The following is a 20,587-nucleotide window of genomic DNA, read 5'->3' on the forward strand; positions in this document are numbered from 1 at the left end:
ATCCCCAGAAATTTGATTAGATCAGGTAAAATTAGCTTTTAATGCTGTAACTAGTAGCAGTCAGGTAACATCCTTCCTGAATGAGTTTTATATTGGATACTGACTGAGAGTATGTGTTAGACAAGGAAGTGGCATCAAAAAGTTACTGTAAAGAAAACAGCCTCTGTGTTTATATTGCCGTATACGCCATAATTAGCACCCTGTGCCCAGTTTCATGATCAATTTAAAATTATCCATAGGAAATTATTACAAATTTAAAGGAGCCATAGGAAAGCTTTACAGATTTTAAGAAAGGCTGCTTAACTTCAAATTATTTCTTAAATTCTGTAATACTTTCCTATGGAGAATAATAAGTTAAGGATTCCTTAAATTTAAGGAATGATCATGAAACTGGGCCCAGGACGATTAAAAATTGTAACAAAGGGGGTGCTTATTAGCGAACCAAAATTTAAGTTTTTGCAAAAAAAATTACCCGTATTTTACTTTTTCTGTACTTAAGACTCGCAAGTTCATGTAATATGGGATACAACACTGATGTTAGAGGCATCACATTCTGTAAAACATTCAATCCAGGGAATGGGATCGTTTATACACATTCAACTTCTTCTCAAGAAAAGGGGAGGGGCGCTTATAGGGGAAAGGGTGCTAATTATGTTGAATAACGTAACAACATGTCTCCTGACCTACATCTATAGCGTAATGAGTCTAGAATCCTTGGTTACAAGGTGTGCTATATAGAGGTTAATGAAGACAACAACTCACATCAATGTTATAATATGTGTTTAATATTTACTTAAGTAAAATCAATGAACAGATCTAAATATCACAGAGACATATCAAGCCATATGAAACGTGGTCAAGTAAGCAAGGCACTTTGGGATTCCATATCAATTTTCTAAGCAGTTCTTTTGGTGACAGGAATGCTTCTTACTCAAAACTGAAATGAGAAAAAAACATTATTTTCATAACTTGATGTAACGCAGGAGATGAGAAAGTAAAATAATACATATAACAAAAACTGTGATGATCCAACCTGGCATCAATAACTAGGACAACAGTGATGACTCAACCTGGAATCATTAATTAGGACAACAGTAATGACCCGACCTGGCATCACTAATTAGGACAACAGTGATGACCCAACCTGGCATCACTAATTAGAACAACAGTGATGACCCAACCTGGCATTACTAAATAGGAAAACAGTGATGATCCAACCTGGCATTACTAATTAGGACAACAGTGATGACCCAACCTGGCATTACTAAATAGGAAAACAGTGATGACCCAACCTGGCATCACTAATTAGGACAACAGTGATGACCCGACCTGGCATCAATAACTAGGACAACAGTAATGACCCGACCTGGCATCAATAACTAGGACAACAGTGATGACCCAACCTGGCATCACTAATTAGAACAACAGTGATGACCCAACCTGGCATTACTAATTAGGACAACAGTGATGACCCAACCTGGCATTACTAATTAGGACAACAGTGATGACCCGACCTGGCATCAATAACTAGGACACCAGTAATAACCCGACCTGGCATCAATAACTAGGACAACAGTGATGACCCAACCTGGCATCACTAATTAGAACAACAGTGATGACCCAACCTGGCATTACTAATTAGGACAACAGTGATGACCCAACCTGGCATTACTAATTAGGACAACAGTGATGACCCAACCTGGCATTACTAATTAGGACAACAGTGATGACCCAACCTGGCATTACTAAATAGGACAACAGCGATGACCCAACCTGGCATTACTAATTAGGACAAACAGTGATGACCCACCTGATTGGACAACCCTAGACCCAACCTGGCATTACTAATTAGGACAACAGTGATGACCCAACCTGGCATCACTAATTAGGACAACAGTGATGACCCAACCTGGCATTTCTAACTAGGACAACAGTGATGACCCAACCTGGCATTTCTAACTAGGACAACAGTGATGACCCAACCTGGCATTACTAATTAAGACAACAGTGATGACCCAACCTGGCATTACTAATTAGGACAAACAGTGATGACCCAACCTGGCATTACTATATAGGACAACTCGTTATTAGCTGTATCCTGTTAGTATCCTCTAACTTATTGTATACTGTCAGTATTTCCAATTTTACTCCCTGTATCCTGTCAGTATCCTGCTGTTACTGGTGACTATATCCTGTAAATTCTTGTATCATGTCATTATCATATAACTTTCTGTATCCTGTCAGTATCCCTTTGTCATTAGCTGCATCCTGTCAGTATCTTGTTCTCATGTTACTAATTTATCTTGTTAGTATCATGTATCATTCTGTATCCTGTATCATTCTGTATCCTGTCAGTATTCTCATGTTACTAATTTATCTTGTAAGTATCATGTATCATTCTGTATCCTGTATCTTTCTGTATCCTGTCAGTATTCTCATGTTATCTTTCTGTATCCTGTCAGTATTCTCATGTTACTAACTTATCCTGTTAGTATCCCCTGTTACTAGCTGTAGCTGTATCCTGCCATTGTCTTGCAATTTTCTGTATCCTGTCAGTATTCCCTAGTTACCACAGCCCTGTTATGGCTGTATCCTGTTGATATTCTTCTAAAACTTGCTAACTTGCTGTATCTCATTGCTGTCTGTATCCTGTCAGTATTCCCTAGTTACTGTAGCCATGTTATGGCTGTATTCTGTTGATATTCTCCTAAAACTTGCTAACTTGCTGTATCTCATTGCTGTCTGTATCCTGTCAGTATTCCCTAGTTACTGTAGCCATGTTATGACTGTATTCTGTTGATATTCTCCTAAAACTTGCTAACTTGCTGTATCTCATTGCTGTCTGTATCCTGTCAGTATTCCCTAGTTACTGTAGCCATGTTATGGCTGTATTCTGTTGATATTCTCCTAAAACTTGCTAACTTGCTGTATCTCATTGCTGTCTGTATCCTGTCAGTATTCCCTAGTTACTATAGCCATGTTATGGCTGTATTCTGTTGATATTCTCCTAAAACTTGCTAACTTGCTGTATCTCATTGCTGTCTGTATCCTGTCAGTATTCCCTAGTTACTGTAGCCATGTTATGGCTGTATCCTGTTGATATTCTCCTAAAACTTGCTAACTTGCTGTATCTCATTGCTGTCTGTATCCTGTCAGTATTCCCTAGTTACTGTAGCCATGTTATAGCTGTATCCTGTTATTCTCCTAAACCTTGCTAACTTGCTGTATCTCATTGCTGTCTGTATCCTGTCAGTATTCCCTAGTTACTGTAGCCATGTTATGGCTGTATTCTGTTGATATTCTCCTAAAACTTGCTAACTTGCGGTATCTCATTGCTGTCTGACAATACAGCTCTAGTGTACATTTCATAAATCACTGCTATCAAAACAATAGTTGATGATGTACATGTGTTTTAGCTTTCTTCCTATAATCTACCTGATGTAGACAAGTTCTGATTAAGGTTCAAGTTCCTATCATACTTCAGTTCAAAGCTTTTCTAGCTCATAAAACAAGTCTGTCTGAAATTCCAATACAACACTTTCAGTTGCATTGAAAGCTTAGAACCTATTCTGATAAGAATTAAGAATAGTGTCAACTTTGATGAAGACATTAACTGGGTTTTTTTGTTAGATATTTGTTATGGCATTTTGGTCTTAAGGCCCTGGTTAAGCTGACAGTGCTTTGGAGATTTGTGTTGTGTGTTACACCTGTAATTGGGGGAGAATCAAGTCTAACCAGCTTGATTATGTAACCACATATTACAGTGGAGAAAGGTCAATAGGTAATATAGTGGGGTAATTTACTATTAGCTCCAGTTATACAGTCAAATGGCTCTATTGTTTCTCAGTAATAACGCTGTATTTAATTGATGAATTGAATTGTTTGCCTAGCAATCTGGTGTATATCATCTTCAAAAGGATGCATGTCATATTTATGATTCCATCTAAATCATACAACTCACAGCTTCCAATATTGTTGTTATGTTTCTAGTAGTATATTAAAATCATTTTTCAATTCCTATATATCAGTATATAAACCCTATTGTATCACAATGTTTATCTCTTTTTAGTCTTACTGCATCTTCCATGTGTCTCAATATCTTATATCTGCGTCTTGGTGTATTTTCCATATGTCTCAATATCTTATAGCTGCTTCTCAGTGTATAATCCATGTGTCTCAATGTCTTATACCTGTGTCTTGGTGTATAATCCATGTGTCTCAATATCTTATATCTGCGTCTCGGTGTATAATCCATGTGTCTCAATATCTTATACCTGCGTCTCGGTGTATAATCCATGTGTCTCAATATCTTATACCTGCGTCTTGGCGTATAATCCATGTGTCTCAATATCTTATATCTGCGTCTCGGTGTATAATCCATGTGTCTCAATACCTTATACCTGCATCTTGGTGTATAATCCATGTGTCTCAATATCTTATACCTGCGTCTTGGCGTATAATCCATGTGTCTCAATATCTTATATCTGCGTCTCGGTGTATAATCCATGTGTCTCAATATCTTATACATGTGTCTCGGTGTATAATCCATGTGTCTAAATATCTTATACCTGCGTCTCGCTGTATAAGCAATGTGTCTCGGGGTATCGTCCCTGTGTCTCGATGTATCATCCCTGTACATCTCGATGTATAGTTTCAATGTTTCATCATTGTATCTTGCGTTAGTCCTGTATATTGGGTATCATACCTGTGTCTCGATGTATCATCTATGTGTCTCAGTGTATCATTCTTAATTTCTGATATTTAAATGCCTCAATCCTATATCTTAGTGTATCTTTGATAGATATTGGTGTATTTGATCTGTGTCTCAGTGTAGCTTCTGTTCTTGATTTGAATAAGAAAATTTATCTGCATTTCTTTTTCTATTCTAACATTATAAGATTGCAATGGAATTAGACTAGGGCAATCATCGGTGACCGTTAGAGCATTTGGCTAGAGTTTGAAGGCCCTAAGTTTGAACTCAGGGCTGGCCTCTAAATTTTCTCTTCACCTGTTACAAAGTTGGCCAACTCCTGTTTCTGGTATCAGGAGTACTCTTAGCAGAAGAATACATAAAAACTTGTGAGTTGTTGTATATTTGGGGGTGATGACTTTGAGAAAGGACAAGTATAGCATCCAAATTGTGTTTGGAAGTTCCAGGTTCAAAACCTGATCTTGGTTACTACATTTTCTCCTGTCATTTTACAATATATTGTATTTCATTAAACTTTCAATATTTTGGCTTATATCTGTACTGTGTTAAATTATCAGCAACTGCTTTCTTTCATTGTTATGGTTTTATTAGTATAACGTCCTATTAACAGCCGGGTTCATGTAAGGACGTGCCAGGTTTGTTGGTGGAGGAAAGCCGGAGTACCAAGAGAAAAAACACTGACCAGTGGTCAGTACCTGGCAACTGCCCCACACGGGATTCGAACCCACATCCCAGAGGTGGAGGGCCTGTGGTAATATGTCGGGACATGTTAACCACTCGTCCACCGCGGCCCCGATTTTATTGCATGGTCATTGGTCAAGCTATAGTTCAATAGTTAGGCAGGACCAATGTCAAAACTTAAATGGTTGCGTAACCCAAGATGTTATTAAATTCCTGATAGATAATTTTATTGACAGAGAGAATGGGCTTCTACTCATTTTTCCACTTTTATTTTCACGAGTGATTTTAATTCAGTATTCCAAATAGACCTGTATTGATATGATGATAGCGTTGATGTAGAACACCGGAAGACCAAGATTAAACTGCTCACTATTTTATAGCTCTCATTTAGCACCAATTCTATTTATACTGACATTGAACTTTTTTTACACCTTTTAGTTTTTGTGTATAACGCTTATTTTTTAACGATTCAGTCTTTATATAGCTCTAGGTGTGTACTCTTCAGAACAGAATAGGTAGTTGATGGTTTAGTTGATAAACGTGAGCATGATTCATGTTGCCATGGTTGCTACTGCCGACAACTCCTACTGCTAACTGGCACATTATGGGAATGGTTCCCAATTCAAAAGATTTTGTAAAATAATCAGGTTTTTTTTATGATCCCTAAGTTAACTCCTCACTGAAGGCTACAAAAACTGAACAAAAGTATTAACAATATCTAGATACTATTCTCTCTGTTTATGATTTAAATATTTTAATGCATTTTGACAAATTTCTGTAAAAAAATATTCTATGCAACAGAAAAACCTTCTTAGCCATTTATTTATGCATTTTTTTTTTCTTCTAAAAATGGCAAATGCCATAGAAAAAAGAACTTTTGAAATTTGATTTCAAAAATTTCATAAATTGATGTTCCAGTATCACCTAAGCAGTTCTACCCAATGTATGCAAACAAAGTCAGTAAAACCAGTTGTTTCAGTTTTCATTTCTAAAACTAGGTCTATTGTGACCTATATTTTAACTTTTGACCAATTTCATTCAAAGAAAAGGCTTGTTTCAAGACTTTATCTCAGTAAAATTCTAATGTTTATTTATCAAATGTTCACTTGAGTAATATACATTAAAAATATAAACTTTATTTATTTTACATCGATTGAGAAACAAGTTATACAACTTATATAAATCACTCTCGATGGCCCGGATGTAAGCACGCGAGGGGTCTTAGTGTGGGAGGAAACCAGAGTGCCTGGAGAAAACCCACGTGATCGGGCAGGTGACCCCTAACCTTTTCACATCCGTGCTGGGGATCAAACCCCGGCCGGCTAGGTGAAAGGCGAGGGGCTTAACCACTACACCACCCTACACCACCCTAATAATAAGTAATATACATTGCTTTATGTAGTTTAGCTAGAATATGTAGTGTATACTTTGAGCTTTGACCTAAGTTGAATTAGGTTAAAAAATTATAAATAGCATATATTGGGGACTGCCAAAATTGTCTTGTTCTTTGCTCTCCACTGACATCCAGTAAAACCGTTTTGTTCTGTTTATATAACAGTACTGTTGAGTGATTAAAAATGTCCCAACATATTTTTATGGCCACATACCCTCCACTTTCCCTCCGCAAGTTCAATGCCATGTGGGACAGTAGGTCAATGATTTTTCTCTGGGTACTCTGGGTTTCCTGCACCATTTCTGGGTACTCTGGGTTTCCTGCACCATTTAAACGTGGCGCATCCTTTAATGACCCTGGCTGTTAAGAGGACATCAAACCAAACCAAAGTTTATATTTAGCTATTGTGACTCTCGCTCCCCACGTTTTATGACTGTAACATGTCCTAGCCTACCTGACTCTCCTTCAGTCACCTGTCCTTTGTTTGTATTAGGAGTATATAGGTGTTGCTTTCCCCCGTAATAAAGTGTCTATGTATAGATCTACATTACAGCGTATCATATATAACTTCACTGACGTCATACCTATGAAATGATTTGTATTTTATGATGTTCAGAACATATGAAGATTCATTATTACCGCCAATATCATTCCCTTCTATATTGTGTCTATAAAAGGTTTTAGTGTTTCGTTTCCTAAACCCTGTCATAACTATTATAAACTAGTGCTGCAAATTCATTCCTCAACATTGCTTTGTTAATAATGCAAGGTTTGGTCTAATTAGTAATGCCAGGTTGGGTCATCACTGTTGTCCTATATAGTAATGCCAGGTTGGGTCATCACTGTTGTCCTATATAGTAATGCCAGGTTGGGTCATCACTGTAGTCTTAATTAGTAATGCCAGGTTGGGTCATCACTGTTTGTCCTAATTAGTGATGCCAGGTTGGGTCATCACTGTTGTCCTAATTATAATGCCAGGTTGGGTCATTACTGTTGTTTTAATTAGTAATGCCAGGTTGGGTCATCACTGTTGTCCTAATTAGTAATGCCAGGTTGGGTCATCACTGTTGTCCTAATTAGTAATGCCAGGTTAGGTCATCACTGTTGTCCTAGGCAGGTGGTCATCACTGTTGTCCTAATTAGTAATGCCAGGTTAGGTCATCACTGTTGTCCTAGTTATTGATGCCAGGTTGGGTCATCACTGTTGTCCTAATTAGTAATGCCAGGTTAGGTCATCACTGTTGTCCAAGTTATTGATGCCAGGTTGGGTCATCACTGTTGTCCTAATTAGTAATGCCAGGTTGGGTCATCACTGTTGTCCTATATAGTAATGCCAGGTTGGGTCATCACTGTTGTCCTAATTATAATGCCAGGTTGGGTCATCACTGTTGTCCTATATAGTAATGCCAGGTTGGGTCATCACTGTTGTCCTAATTAGTAATGCCAGGTTGGGTCATCACTGTTGTCCTAATTAGTAATGCCAGGTTGGGTCATCACTGTTGTCCTAATTAGTAATGCCAGGTTAGGTCATCACTGTTGTCCTATATAGTAATGCCAGGTTGGGTCATCACTGTTGTCCTAATTAGTAATGCCAGGTTAGGTCATCACTGTTGTCCTATATAGTAATGCCAGGTTGGGTCATCACTGTTGTCCTAATTAGTGATGCCAGGTTGGGTCATCACTGTTGTCCTAATTAGTAATGCCAGGTAGGGTCATTACTGTTGTCCTATTTCGTAATGTCAGGTTGGATCATCACTGTTGTCCTATATAGTAATGCCAGGTTGGGTCATCACTGTTGTCCTATATAGTAATGCCAGGTTGGGTCATCACTGTTGTCCTAATTAGTAATGCCAGGTTGGGTCATCACTGTTGTCCTAATTAGTAATGCCAGGTTGGGTCATCACTGTTGTCCTAATTAGTAATGCCAGGTTGGGTCATCACTGTTGTCCTAATTAGTAATGCCAGGTTGGGTCATCACTGTTGTCCTAGTTAGTAATACCAGGTTAGGTCATCACTGTTGTCCTAATTAGTAATGCCAGGTTGGGTCATTACTGTTGTTTTAATTAGTAATGCCAGGTTGGGTCATCACTGTTGTCCTAGTTAGTAATGCCAGGTTAGGTCATCACTGTTGTCCTATATAGTAATGCCAGGTTGGGTCATCACTGTTGTCCTAATTAGTAATGCCAGGTTGGGTCATCACTGTTGTCCTAATTAGTAATGCCAGGTTAGGTCATCACTGTTGTCCTATATAGTAATCCCAGGTTGGGTCATCAGTGTTGTCCTATATAGTAATGCCAGGTTAGGTCATCACTGTTGTCCTATATAGTACTCCCAGGTTGGGTCATCACTGTTGTCCTATATAGTAATGCCAGGTTGGGCCATCACTGTTGTCCTAATTAGTAATGCCAGGTTGGGTCATCACTGTTGTCCTATATAGTAATGCCAGGTTAGGTCATCACTGTTGTCCTATATAGTACTCCCAGGTTGGGTCATCACTGTTGTCCTATATAGTAATGCCAGGTTGGGTCATCACTGTTGTCCTAATTAGTAATCCCAGGTTGGGTCATCACTGTTGTCCTATATAGTAATGCCAGGTTAGGTCATCACTGTTGTCCTATATAGTACTCCCAGGTTGGGTCATCACTGTTGTCCTATTTAGTATGCCAGGTTGGGTCATCATATTAGTAATGCCAGGTTGGGTCATCACTGTTGTTTTAATTAGTAATGCCAGGTTAGGTCATCACTGTTGTCCTAATTAGTAATGCCAGGTTAGGTCATTACTGTTGTTTTAATTAGTAATGCCAGGTTAGGTCATCACTGTTGTCCTAATTAGTAATGCCAGGTTGGGTCATCACTGTTGTCCTAATTAGTAATGCCAGGTTGGGTCATCACTGTTGTCCTAATTAGTAATGCCAGGTTGGGTCATCACTGTTGTCCTAATTAGTAATGCCAGGTTGGGTCATCACTGTTGTCCTAATTAGTAATGCCAGGTTGGGTCATCACTGTTGTCCTAATTAGTAATGCCAGGTTGGGTCATCACTGTTGTCCTAATTAGTAATGCCAGGTTGGGTCATCACTGTTGTCCTAATTAGTAATGCCAGGTTGGGTCATTACTGTTGTCCTAATTAGTAATGCCAGGTTGGGTCATCACTGTTGTCCTAATTAGTAATGCCAGGTTGGGTCATCACTGTTGTCCTAATTAGTAATGCCAGGTTGGGTCATCACTGTTGTCCTAATTAGTAATGCCAGGTTGGGTCATCACTGTTGTTCTAATTAGTAATGCCAGGTTAGGTCATCACTGTTGTCCTATATAGTAATCCCAGGTTGGTTCATCACTGTTGTCCTATATAGTAATGCCAGGTTGGGTCATCACTGTTGTTTTAATTAGTAATGCCAGATTGGGTCATCACTGTTGTCCTATATAGTAATGCCAGGTTGGGTCATCACTGTTGTCCTAATTAGTAATGCCAGGTTAGGTCATCACTGTTGTCCTAATTAGTAATGCCAGGTTAGGTCATCACTGTTGTCCTATATAGTAATGCCAGGTTGAGTCATTGTTTTAATTAGTAATGCCAGGTTGGGTCATCAATGTTGTCCTATATAGTAATGCCAGGTTGGGTCATCACTGTTGTCCTATATAGTAATGCCAGGTTGGGTCATCACTGTTTTCTTAATTAGTAATGCCAGGTTGGGTCATCACTGTTGTTCTAATTAGTGATGCCAGGTTGGGTCATCACTGTTGTCCTAGTTAGTAATGCCAGGTAGGGTCATTACTGTTGTCCTATATAGTAATGCCAGGTTGGGTCATTACTGTTGTCCTATTTAGTAATGCCAGGTAGGGTCATTACTGTTGTCCTATATAGTAATGCCAGGTTGGGTCATCACTGTTGTTTTAATTAGTGATGCCAGGTTGGGTCATCACTGTTGTCCTAGTTAAAAATGCCAGGTTGGGTCATCACTGTTGTCCTAGTTAAAAATGCCAGGTTGGGTCATCACTGTTGTCCTAGTTAAAAATGCCAGGTTGGGTCATCACTGTTGTCCTATATAGTAATGCCAGGTTGGGTCATCACTGTTGTCCTAATTAGTAATGCCAGGTTGGGTCATCACTGTTGTCCTAATTAGTAATGCCAGGTTAGGTCATCACTGTTGTCCTAATTAGTAATGCCAGGTTGGGTCATCACTGTTGTCCTAATTAGTAATGCCAGGTTGGGTCATCACTGTTGTCCTATTTAGTAATGCCAGGTTGGGTCATCACTGTTGTCCTAATTAGTAATGCCAGGTTGGGTCATCACTGTTGTCCTAATTAGTAATGCCAGGTTGGGTCATCACTGTTTGTCCTAATTAGTAATGCCAGGTTGGGTCATCACTGTTGTCCTATATAGTAATGCCAGGTTGGGTCATCACTGTTTGTCCTAATTAGTAATGCCAGGTTGGGTCATCACTGTTGTCTTAATTAGTAATGCCAGGTTGGGTCATCACTGTTGTCCTAATTAGTAATGCCTGGTTGGGTCATCACTGTTGTCCTAATTAGTGATGCCAGGTTGGGTCATCACTGTTGTCCTATATAGTAATGCCAGGTTAGGTCAACAATGTTGTCCTATATAGTAAGAAAACCCACGTGATCGGGCAGGTGACCCCTAACCTTTTCACATCCGTGCTGGGGATCAAACCCCGGCCGGCTAGGTGAAAGGCGAGGGGCTTAACCACTACACCACCCTACACCACCCTACACCACCCTAATAATAAGTAATATACATTGATTTATGTAGTTTAGCTAGTTTAGCTGATATGATACAGAAAGTAACAAGATACTGATGACAGGATATAGCTATAGTAACAGGGGAATACTGACAGGATACAGAAAGTTACAGAATATAACAAGGGAATACTAAAAGGATTTATTTATTTAAGTTACTGTTACTAACAGGATACATTTAAGTAACAATGAGGTTGATACTGACAATTGGGAAAAGAATCCTATATGTCACCAGGATATATATTCAGCTACAAGAAGATGCTGACAACATACAGCCAGTAACAAGATGATGGCATGATACTGATAGTTACAGGAGGATACTCACATAAGACTAGTTATTACATGAAGATGACAATGGGAGGATACCACATGAAATACAGGATGTATACACCACATGAGGTAAAGGATGTGTACACCACGTGAGGTACAGGATGTGTACACCACATGAGGTAAAGGATGTGTACACCACATGAGGTACAGGATGTGTACACCACATGAGGTACAGGATGTGTACACCACATGAGGTAAAGGATGTGTACACCACGTGAGGTACAGGATGTGTACACCACGTGAGGTACAGGATGTGTACATCACATGAGGTAAAGGATGTGTACATCACATGAGGTAAAGGATGTGTACACCACGTGTGGTGTACACCACACTAAGAGGATACTATACACAGTTTGTTAGTGACCTAATATGGAAAAATATTGGGTCTAAAATAAACTTGTATCGAGCAAGGCCAAGCCGAGCCTGATAATGTCTATTTTAGACCCAATATTTTTCCGTATTAGGTCACTAACAAACTGTGTAACAAATTTATCCTGTCGAAGACCCTTTCAATGAAGTAACTGCAAAATGCATTAATATGTACTGAGTATGGAAACCAAAACGACTTAAAACAATTTTCAATACTCACAAGTGACCATACAAAAAGCAACTAATGATTATACTATACACTTCTGTTCATACACTGTGTATATTCAGCTCCAAGAAGATGCTGACACCATACAGCCTGTACCAAGATGATGGCATGATACTGATAATTACAGGAGGATACTCACATAAGACTAGTTATTACATGAAGATGACAATGGGAGGATACAACTAGAGGATACTAAGAGGATACAGTCAGTTATAGAAGGATACTGGCAAGATACAGCCAATCCCAGTATGTCATTGACAAGGTACAGCCAGTTATGAGGAGTGATGACCGGATAGTCAATTAAAGGAAAATACTGTAGAATAAAGTCAGTAACGAGGATACAGCCAGTAACAAGAGAGTATACAAGATATAGTCAGATACTGATATAATAAGAGCCAGTTACAATAGATACTGACAGGATACAGCCAGTTAGAGGTGAATTAATTAATACTGACAGGATATAAATGTACCCAAGTATAGTTGAATATTGATATAACACAGTCAATTATAGGTGAACACTGACAGGATATAGCCATTTATTGGTGAATACTGACAGGATATAGCCTGTTGTAGTTGAATACTGACAGGATATAGCCTGTTGTAGTTGAATATTGACAGGATATAGCCTTTTGTAGTTGAATTCTGACAGGATATAGCCTTTTGTAGTTGAATACTGACAGGATATAGCCAGTTAAAGGTGAATACTGGCAGGATATAGCCTGTTGTAGTTGAATACTGACAGGATATAGCCAGTTAGTGGTGAATACTGACAGGATATAGCCTGTTGTAGTTGAATACTGACAGGATATAGCCTGTTGTAGTTGAATATTGACAGGATATAGCCTGTTGTAGTTGAATATTGACAGGATATAGCCTTTTGTAGTTGAATACTGACAGAATATAACCAGTTATTGGTGAATACTGACAGGATATAGCCTGTTGTAGTTGAATACTGACAGGATATATAATAGCCTGTTGTAGTTGAATATTGACAGGATATAGCCTTTTGTAGTTGAATACTGACAGAATATAGCCAGTTAGTGGTGAATACTGACAGAATATAGCCAGTCACTGTATAGGTGAATTAACTAACAGAATATAGCTAGTTATAAAGGATAATGACTTGATACAGCCAATTACAATAGAATATATATAGAGCATTACAGTAGATAGACAGACTATGATAGGATACAGCCTCCCTCGTTATGGCGGGATACAGACAGGGGCTTATAGACTAGGATGATAGAGTCTGATAAATCATGTCTGAGAATCGAAGCAGTTTGACTAGGAGCCAGCCAGACAGCAGACTGATAGGGGTGCAGACAGGAGTCCCACCTCCACTAATTTTTATGTTGCTTCAGAATATGTGTACAACATGTACATTGTCGTAGTAACATATCCACCACAATCTCACTCTACTTTACATGTAAGGAACCACTGCCCTAGTGCAACCAAAGGCTTTCACATCACCTGTCTGGAAATTTCAAAATATATATAACAAAGCTTGAATAAGTTTTACGGAGAAAGGCGTCTGCGCTGTACTCTATATGTGGGATGATACCTGCCCATCACTGTGTATAGCCCTATCTACATATTTAACTTATCACCTCACCTGTCCCAGGTAAGTAAATTTCACTGCCCCAGGTAATCTTAAAGAAGGGGACAGGTGTGACAATGGAACATCAGCAGTCTAAAAGTGAATTAAACAATGAACAAAATTAGGAACATCACTGACAACTATAGATCAACCACAGCCAGAAATAGCCAGCACAAATCTAATACCGGACACTTTCAATGGAACATTTCCATTTCATCAAACATACTGTCAACCTACACTGCATGGATATGAATATGGAATGATAGAATAGTGTCAAATCTTGGCAGGAGATCAAAATTTAACAACTGACATACTTGCTGACAAGTACTGTAACCTTATAGGGTGTATATCAGCTGGGAGACCTTATTATAAATAAATAGCATCAAATACTGGCTCACTCATGTATGGCTTACATCTGCAATGAAGTAAATTCTGTCTGAAGCGTAGTAATGAACCCTAAAATATCATCAGATACTATACCATTTAGTTCTTGCTCAAATGCTCCCTCCCAACCCTCTCCCACCATGTCAATTCTACACTTTCAATTTGTGAACAGAACAACCAGACACTAGTAACTATGGTAACTAATACATTTTATGATGATTCAATTCAAACTCATACATTTACATATTGTCCAAGACTAATGGGAAGGCTCAACTCACAGTGTTTCCAAGTCATCTTATTTTCAGAAATTGTTTCATGAACAAGCCATTTTTCAACATTATGACCAGATATACAGGTCAAGGTCTACATCCCCAACATGATACACATCTAATGATAGGTTTTTTATCACATTTTTAATAACACGTATGTATCTTAGTCATGACAATTGAAAAGAAATATAATTGTAATTTAATATTGACCCTATTTGACCCTATGACTTGGAATGTAATTATAAGGTCATTCATACGCTACAGTCCCACTATCAGGATTCTTCATTTTCTGATAAATCGTTAAAATACTTTTTTGACCTATTGTCTCAATTGTAGGTCAAGGTCATAAATTCATTTGAAGAAAACAACTTTGTAGTGAACATACAGGTCCTGATGCAATGTCCTAAGGTAATACAAAATTACAGACATTTGAAGATCAGTTAAGACTAATTCACCCCTTGAAGACACATTTGACCTCTTCTAATTCATTTGTGGAAGAGTTCATTATGAATTTTCAGGGGTGAATGAGTAAATTTACCAAACCAATACTTACATTTACTTTTAACCCAAACCAACGTCTAAAGACATCATCACAACAAATCCTACAATAGCTCCCCAGGTTGACAGACGGCCATTTCCACTGGAACAAAAGAAAAAGGAGGACAAATTAAAAAACAGTCTGGCAAAGTTTAAAAGTGTTTAATATCTGATGGTTTAAAATTGATTAACATAGGAAATTATCCCAATTGTGAATATGTTCATACATCTATGACGAGCATATCCTGCAGGAATCTCGAATTATATAAATCACCATGAATTTCTGACTTTACATTATTTGAGTAGGTATATCATATTTCAGAAATACTTGATCATTTATGAAGGTGTGACAGAACTTGGGCCTTGAAAATATCTATATATCTGATCCCAGTTGGTTCATATAAAGACTTGTCATTGACATAATGACTATGGACGTGATTGTTCTGAACAATAGCATCATTTATAAAATTGCAGTGCAAGGATACCCCATATTTTTACTGAAGTAATGGCCACGTAGAAAACAAGCGTATTCAAGACTTGAAGTTGGTGATTAGGTACCTACATGAACTTTCAGTACCAGTAATGAAGAAGAAAAAAAAGTCATGGTTTGCTTAAATATGAAATAAAGGATATTCCTTGTTTCTTTATGAATACCAGTAATATTTCATCGAGTGAGGTGAAAACTTTGATATTTTTCAAGAGTACAAGGCACAAAAATATGTCGTCATTTTCCCGTACAAACTTATCAGGTAACAATAAAAATGATATTTTCACTGTCAATGCTGCATTCTGATTGGTCAAAAGTGAGTGAAAAAACCAAAATTGATATTTTTACTGGGTGAAGTGTACATCACTTTAATGTTTACCGTAAAACCTTATATTTCATTACGAAAAATGTAATAAAATATCGCAAACATATCGCTAAATCCCCAAGCTGACTCAATATATCCCTGTTTCTTGTGGCATTATAGTGATCAGTGACACATCCCCTCCCTTGTGACATGCTGCATTTCAAGTAACCTATACTCATCCCTCTGATGATAAACCATTTATCTATTCTAGTCACACAGTCCCTAAATGTGATTTAATATGATTCCCCCACCACAGCTATACTAGTATCTCTTTTAGTAACTCATTACTCCATCCATAGGACCCCTTTCTTAGCCATAACACCCGCCTCAAACTCCGGTCTCCTATGTAATTTCCCATCCAATATGATACCATCTTTTTCCTAGTGACAAATTCTCTTCCCCTAGTGACACATTCCCTTCCCTTAGTGACACATCATCTTTCCCTAGTGACATATTCTATTCCCATAGTGACAAATCCTATTCCCCTAGTGACAAATCCTCTTTCCCTATTAACATATACTATTCCCTAGTGAAAAATCCTATTCCCCTATTGACACATTCTCTTTCCGCAAGTGACATGTTCTCTTCCCTTAGTGACACTTCATCTTTCCCTACTGATATAAACTACTGTATTCCTCTAGTGACAAATCCTATTCCCCTACTGACACATTCTCTTCCCCAAGTGACATGTTCTCTTCCCTTAGTGACACATCATCTTTCCCTAGTGACATATTCTATTCCCCTAGTGACAAATCCTATTCCCCTAGTGACAAATGCTCTTTCCCTATTAACATATACTATTCCCTAGTGAAAAATCCTATTCCCCTACTGACACATTCTCTTCCCCAAGTGACATGTTCTCTTCCCTTAGTGACACTTTATCTTTCCCTAGTGATATAAACTACTGTATTCCTCTAGTGACAAATCTTATTCCCCTAGTGACAAATCCTCTTCCGTTAGAGACACTTCATCTTTTCCTAGTGACATAAACTGTTCCTCTAGTAGCACATTCTCTTCCCCTAGTGACACATCCTCTTCCGTTAGTGACACATCATTTTTCCCTAGTGACATAAACTATTCCTCTAGTAACATAAACTATTCCCCTAGTGACATATCCTCTTCCCCTATTAACACGAACTCTTCCCTTAGTGACACATCATCTTTCCCTTGTGACACATCCTTTTCCCCTAGTGACACATCATCTTTCCCAAGTGACACATCCTTTTACCCTTGTGACACATCCTCTTTCCCTAGTGACACATCATCTTTCTTTAGTGTCAAATCCTCTTCCCTTAGTGACAAATACTCTTCCCCTAGTGACACATCATCTTTCCCTAGTGACATATCCTCTTCCCCTAGTGTAAAATCCTCTTCCCCTAGTGACACAAACTTTTCTCCTAGTAATAAATCCTCTTCCCCTAGTGACAAATACTTTTTTCCTTAGTGACAAATCCTCTTCCCCTAGTGACACATCATCTTTCCCTAGTGATACATCATCTTTCCCTAGTGACAAATCCTCTTCCCCTAGTGATACATCCTCTTCCCCTAGTGACATATCCTCTTCCCCTAGTGATACATCCTCTTCCTCTAGTGATAAATCCTATTCCCCTAGTGACAAATCCTCTTCCCCTAGTGACACATCCTCTTCCCCTAGTGACATATCCTCTTCCCCTTGTGACGAATCCTCTTCCCCTAGTAACCCCTTTCTTAGCCATAACCGCCTACAACTCAGGTCTCCTATGTAATTTCCCATCCAACATGATACCATTTTTTCCTAGTGACAAATCCTCTTCCCCTTGTAACATATCCTCTTCCTCTAGTGACACATCCTCTTCCCCTAGTGACACATCATCTTTCCCTAGTGACATAAACTATTCCCCTTGTGACAAATTCTTATTCCCTAGTGACAAATCCTCTTCCCATTGTAACATATACTCTTCCCTAGTGACACATCATCTTCCCTTAGTGACACATCATCTTCCCTTAGTGACACATCATCTTTCCCTAGTGATACATCCTCTTCCCCTAGTGACAAATCCTCGTCCCCTAGTGATACATCCTCTTCCCCTAGTGACATATCCTCTTCCCCTAGTGATACATCCTCTTCCTTTAGTGATAAATCCTCTTCCTCTAGTGATACATCCTCTTCCCCTAGTGACACATCCTTTTCCCTTAGTGACACATCCTCTTCCCCTAGTGACAAATCCTCGTCCCCTAGTGATACATCCTCTTCCCCTAGCGACATATCCTCTTCCCCTAGTGATACATCCTCTTCCTTTAGTGATAAATCCTCTTCCTCTAGTGATACATCCTCTTCCTCTAGTGACACATCCTTTTCCCTTAGTGACACATCCTCTTCCCCTAGTGACAAATCTTCTTCCCCTAGTGACAAATCCTCTTCCCCTAGTGACACATCCTCTTCCCCTAGTGACATATCCTCTTCCCCTAATGACACATCCTCTTCCCCGAGTGACCCCTTTCTTCGCCATTACCGCCTACAACTCAGGTCTCCTATGTGATTTCCCATCCAACATGATACCATTTTTTTTCCTAGTGACAAATCCTCTTCCACTTGTAACATATACTCTTCCTCTAGTGACACATCCTCTTCCCCTAGTGACACATCATCTTTCCCTAGTGACATAAACTATTCCCCTTGTGACAAATCCTTATTCCCTAATGACAAATCCTCTTCCCATTGTAACATATACTCTTCCCTAGTGACACATCATCTTCCCTTAGTGACATATACTTTTCCCCTAGTGACAAATCCTCTTCTCCTAGTAACAAAAACTTTTCCCCTATTGACATATACTATTCCCCTAGTGACACATTCTCTTCCCCTAGTGACACATCCTCTTCCCCTAGTGACATATCCTCTTCCCCTTGTGACGAATCCTCTTCCCCTATTAACCCCTTTCTTAGCCATAACTGCCTACAACTCAGGTCTCCTATGTAATTTCCCATCCAACATGATACCATTTTTTCCTAGTGACAAATCCTCTTCCCCTTGTAACATATACTCTTCCTCTAGTGACACATCCTCTTCCCCTAGTGACACATTATCTTTCCCTAGTGACATAAACTATTCCCCTTGTGACAAATCCTTATTCCCTAGTGACAAATCCTCTTCCCATTGTAACATATACTCTTCCCTAGTGACACATCATCTTCCCTTAGTGACACATCATCTTTCCCTAGTGATACATCATCTTTCCCTAGTGACAAATCCTCGTCCCCTAGTGATACATCCTCTTCCCCTAGTGACATATCCTCTTCCCCTAGTGATACATCCTCTTCCTCTAGTGATAAATCCTCTTCCCCTAGTGACAAATCCTCTTCCCCTAGTGACACATCCTCTTCCCCTAGTGACATATCCTCTTCCCCTAATGACACATCCTCTTCCCCGAGTGACACCTTTCTTAGCCATTACCGCCTACAACTCAGGTCTCCTATGTGATTTCCCATCCAACATGATACCATTTTTTTTCCTAGTGACAAATCCTCTTCCCCTTGTAACATATACTCTTCCTCTAGTGACACATCCTCTTCCCCTAGTGACACATCATCTTTCCCTAGTGACATAAACTATTCCCCTTGTGACAAATCCTTATTCCCTAGTGACAAATCCTCTTCCCATTGTAACATATACTCTTCCCTAGTGACACATCATCTTCCCTTAGTGACATATACTTTTCCCCTAGTGACAAATCCTCTTCCCCTAGTGACAAATCCTTTTCAATCTTCTCCTAGTAACAAAAACTTTTCCCCTATTGACATATACTATTCCCCTAGTGACACATTCTCTTCCCCTAGTGACACATCTTTTTCCCCTAGTGACTTATCCACTTCCCCTAGTGACACATCCTCTTCCCCTAGTGACACATTATCTTTCCCATGTGACACATCCTTTTCCCTTAGTGACACATCATCTTTCCCTAGTGACAAATCATCTTCACCTAATGACAAATCCTCTTCCCTTAGTGACACATCCTCTTCCCCTAGTGACACATCATCTTTCCCTAGTGACACATCATCTTTCCCTAGTGACAAAGCCGCTTCACCTAATGACACATCATCTTTCCCTAGTGACATATCCTTTTCCCCTACTGACAAATCATCTTTCCCTAGTGACACATCCTCTTCCCCTAGTGACAAATCATCTTCCCCTAATGACAAATCCTCTCTCTTTAAAGACACATCCTTTTCCCTTAGTGACACATCATCTTCTCCTAGTGACAAATCCTCTTCCTCCAGTGACAAATCCTTTCTTCAGTGTCATATCCTCTTCCCTTAGTGACACATCCTCTTCCCCTAGTGACAAATCATCTTCCCCTAGTGACAAATCCTCTTTCTTTAGTGACACATCCTTTTCCCTTAGTGACACATCCTCTTCTCCTTGTGACACATCCTCTTCCTCTAGTGACAAATCCTCTTCCCTAAGTGACATATACTATTCCCCTAGTGACATATGCTCTTCCCC

At 39.0% G+C, this 20,587-nt stretch overlaps 1 protein-coding gene across 1 annotated transcript in view; it reads right to left on the reverse strand.

Annotated features, from left to right (window-relative positions):
• Positions 1–765: 765 nt before the first annotated feature.
• LOC138323797 (zinc transporter ZIP11-like) overlaps positions 766–20,587 on the reverse strand; it is a 31,268-nt gene continuing 11,446 nt past the window's right edge. Inside the window, exons 9-10 of the mRNA XM_069268644.1 lie at positions 15,270–15,356; positions 766–937 (exon numbers count right to left, since the gene is read on the reverse strand). Coding sequence (XP_069124745.1) covers positions 15,278–15,356 — 79 coding nt within the window. The 3' untranslated portion in view covers positions 766–937; positions 15,270–15,277. The remainder of the gene's footprint in view (positions 938–15,269; positions 15,357–20,587) is intronic.

Source organism: Argopecten irradians, chromosome 5, assembly GCF_041381155.1.
Source record: "Argopecten irradians isolate NY chromosome 5, Ai_NY, whole genome shotgun sequence".
Lineage (NCBI taxonomy): Eukaryota > Metazoa > Mollusca > Bivalvia > Pectinida > Pectinidae > Argopecten > Argopecten irradians.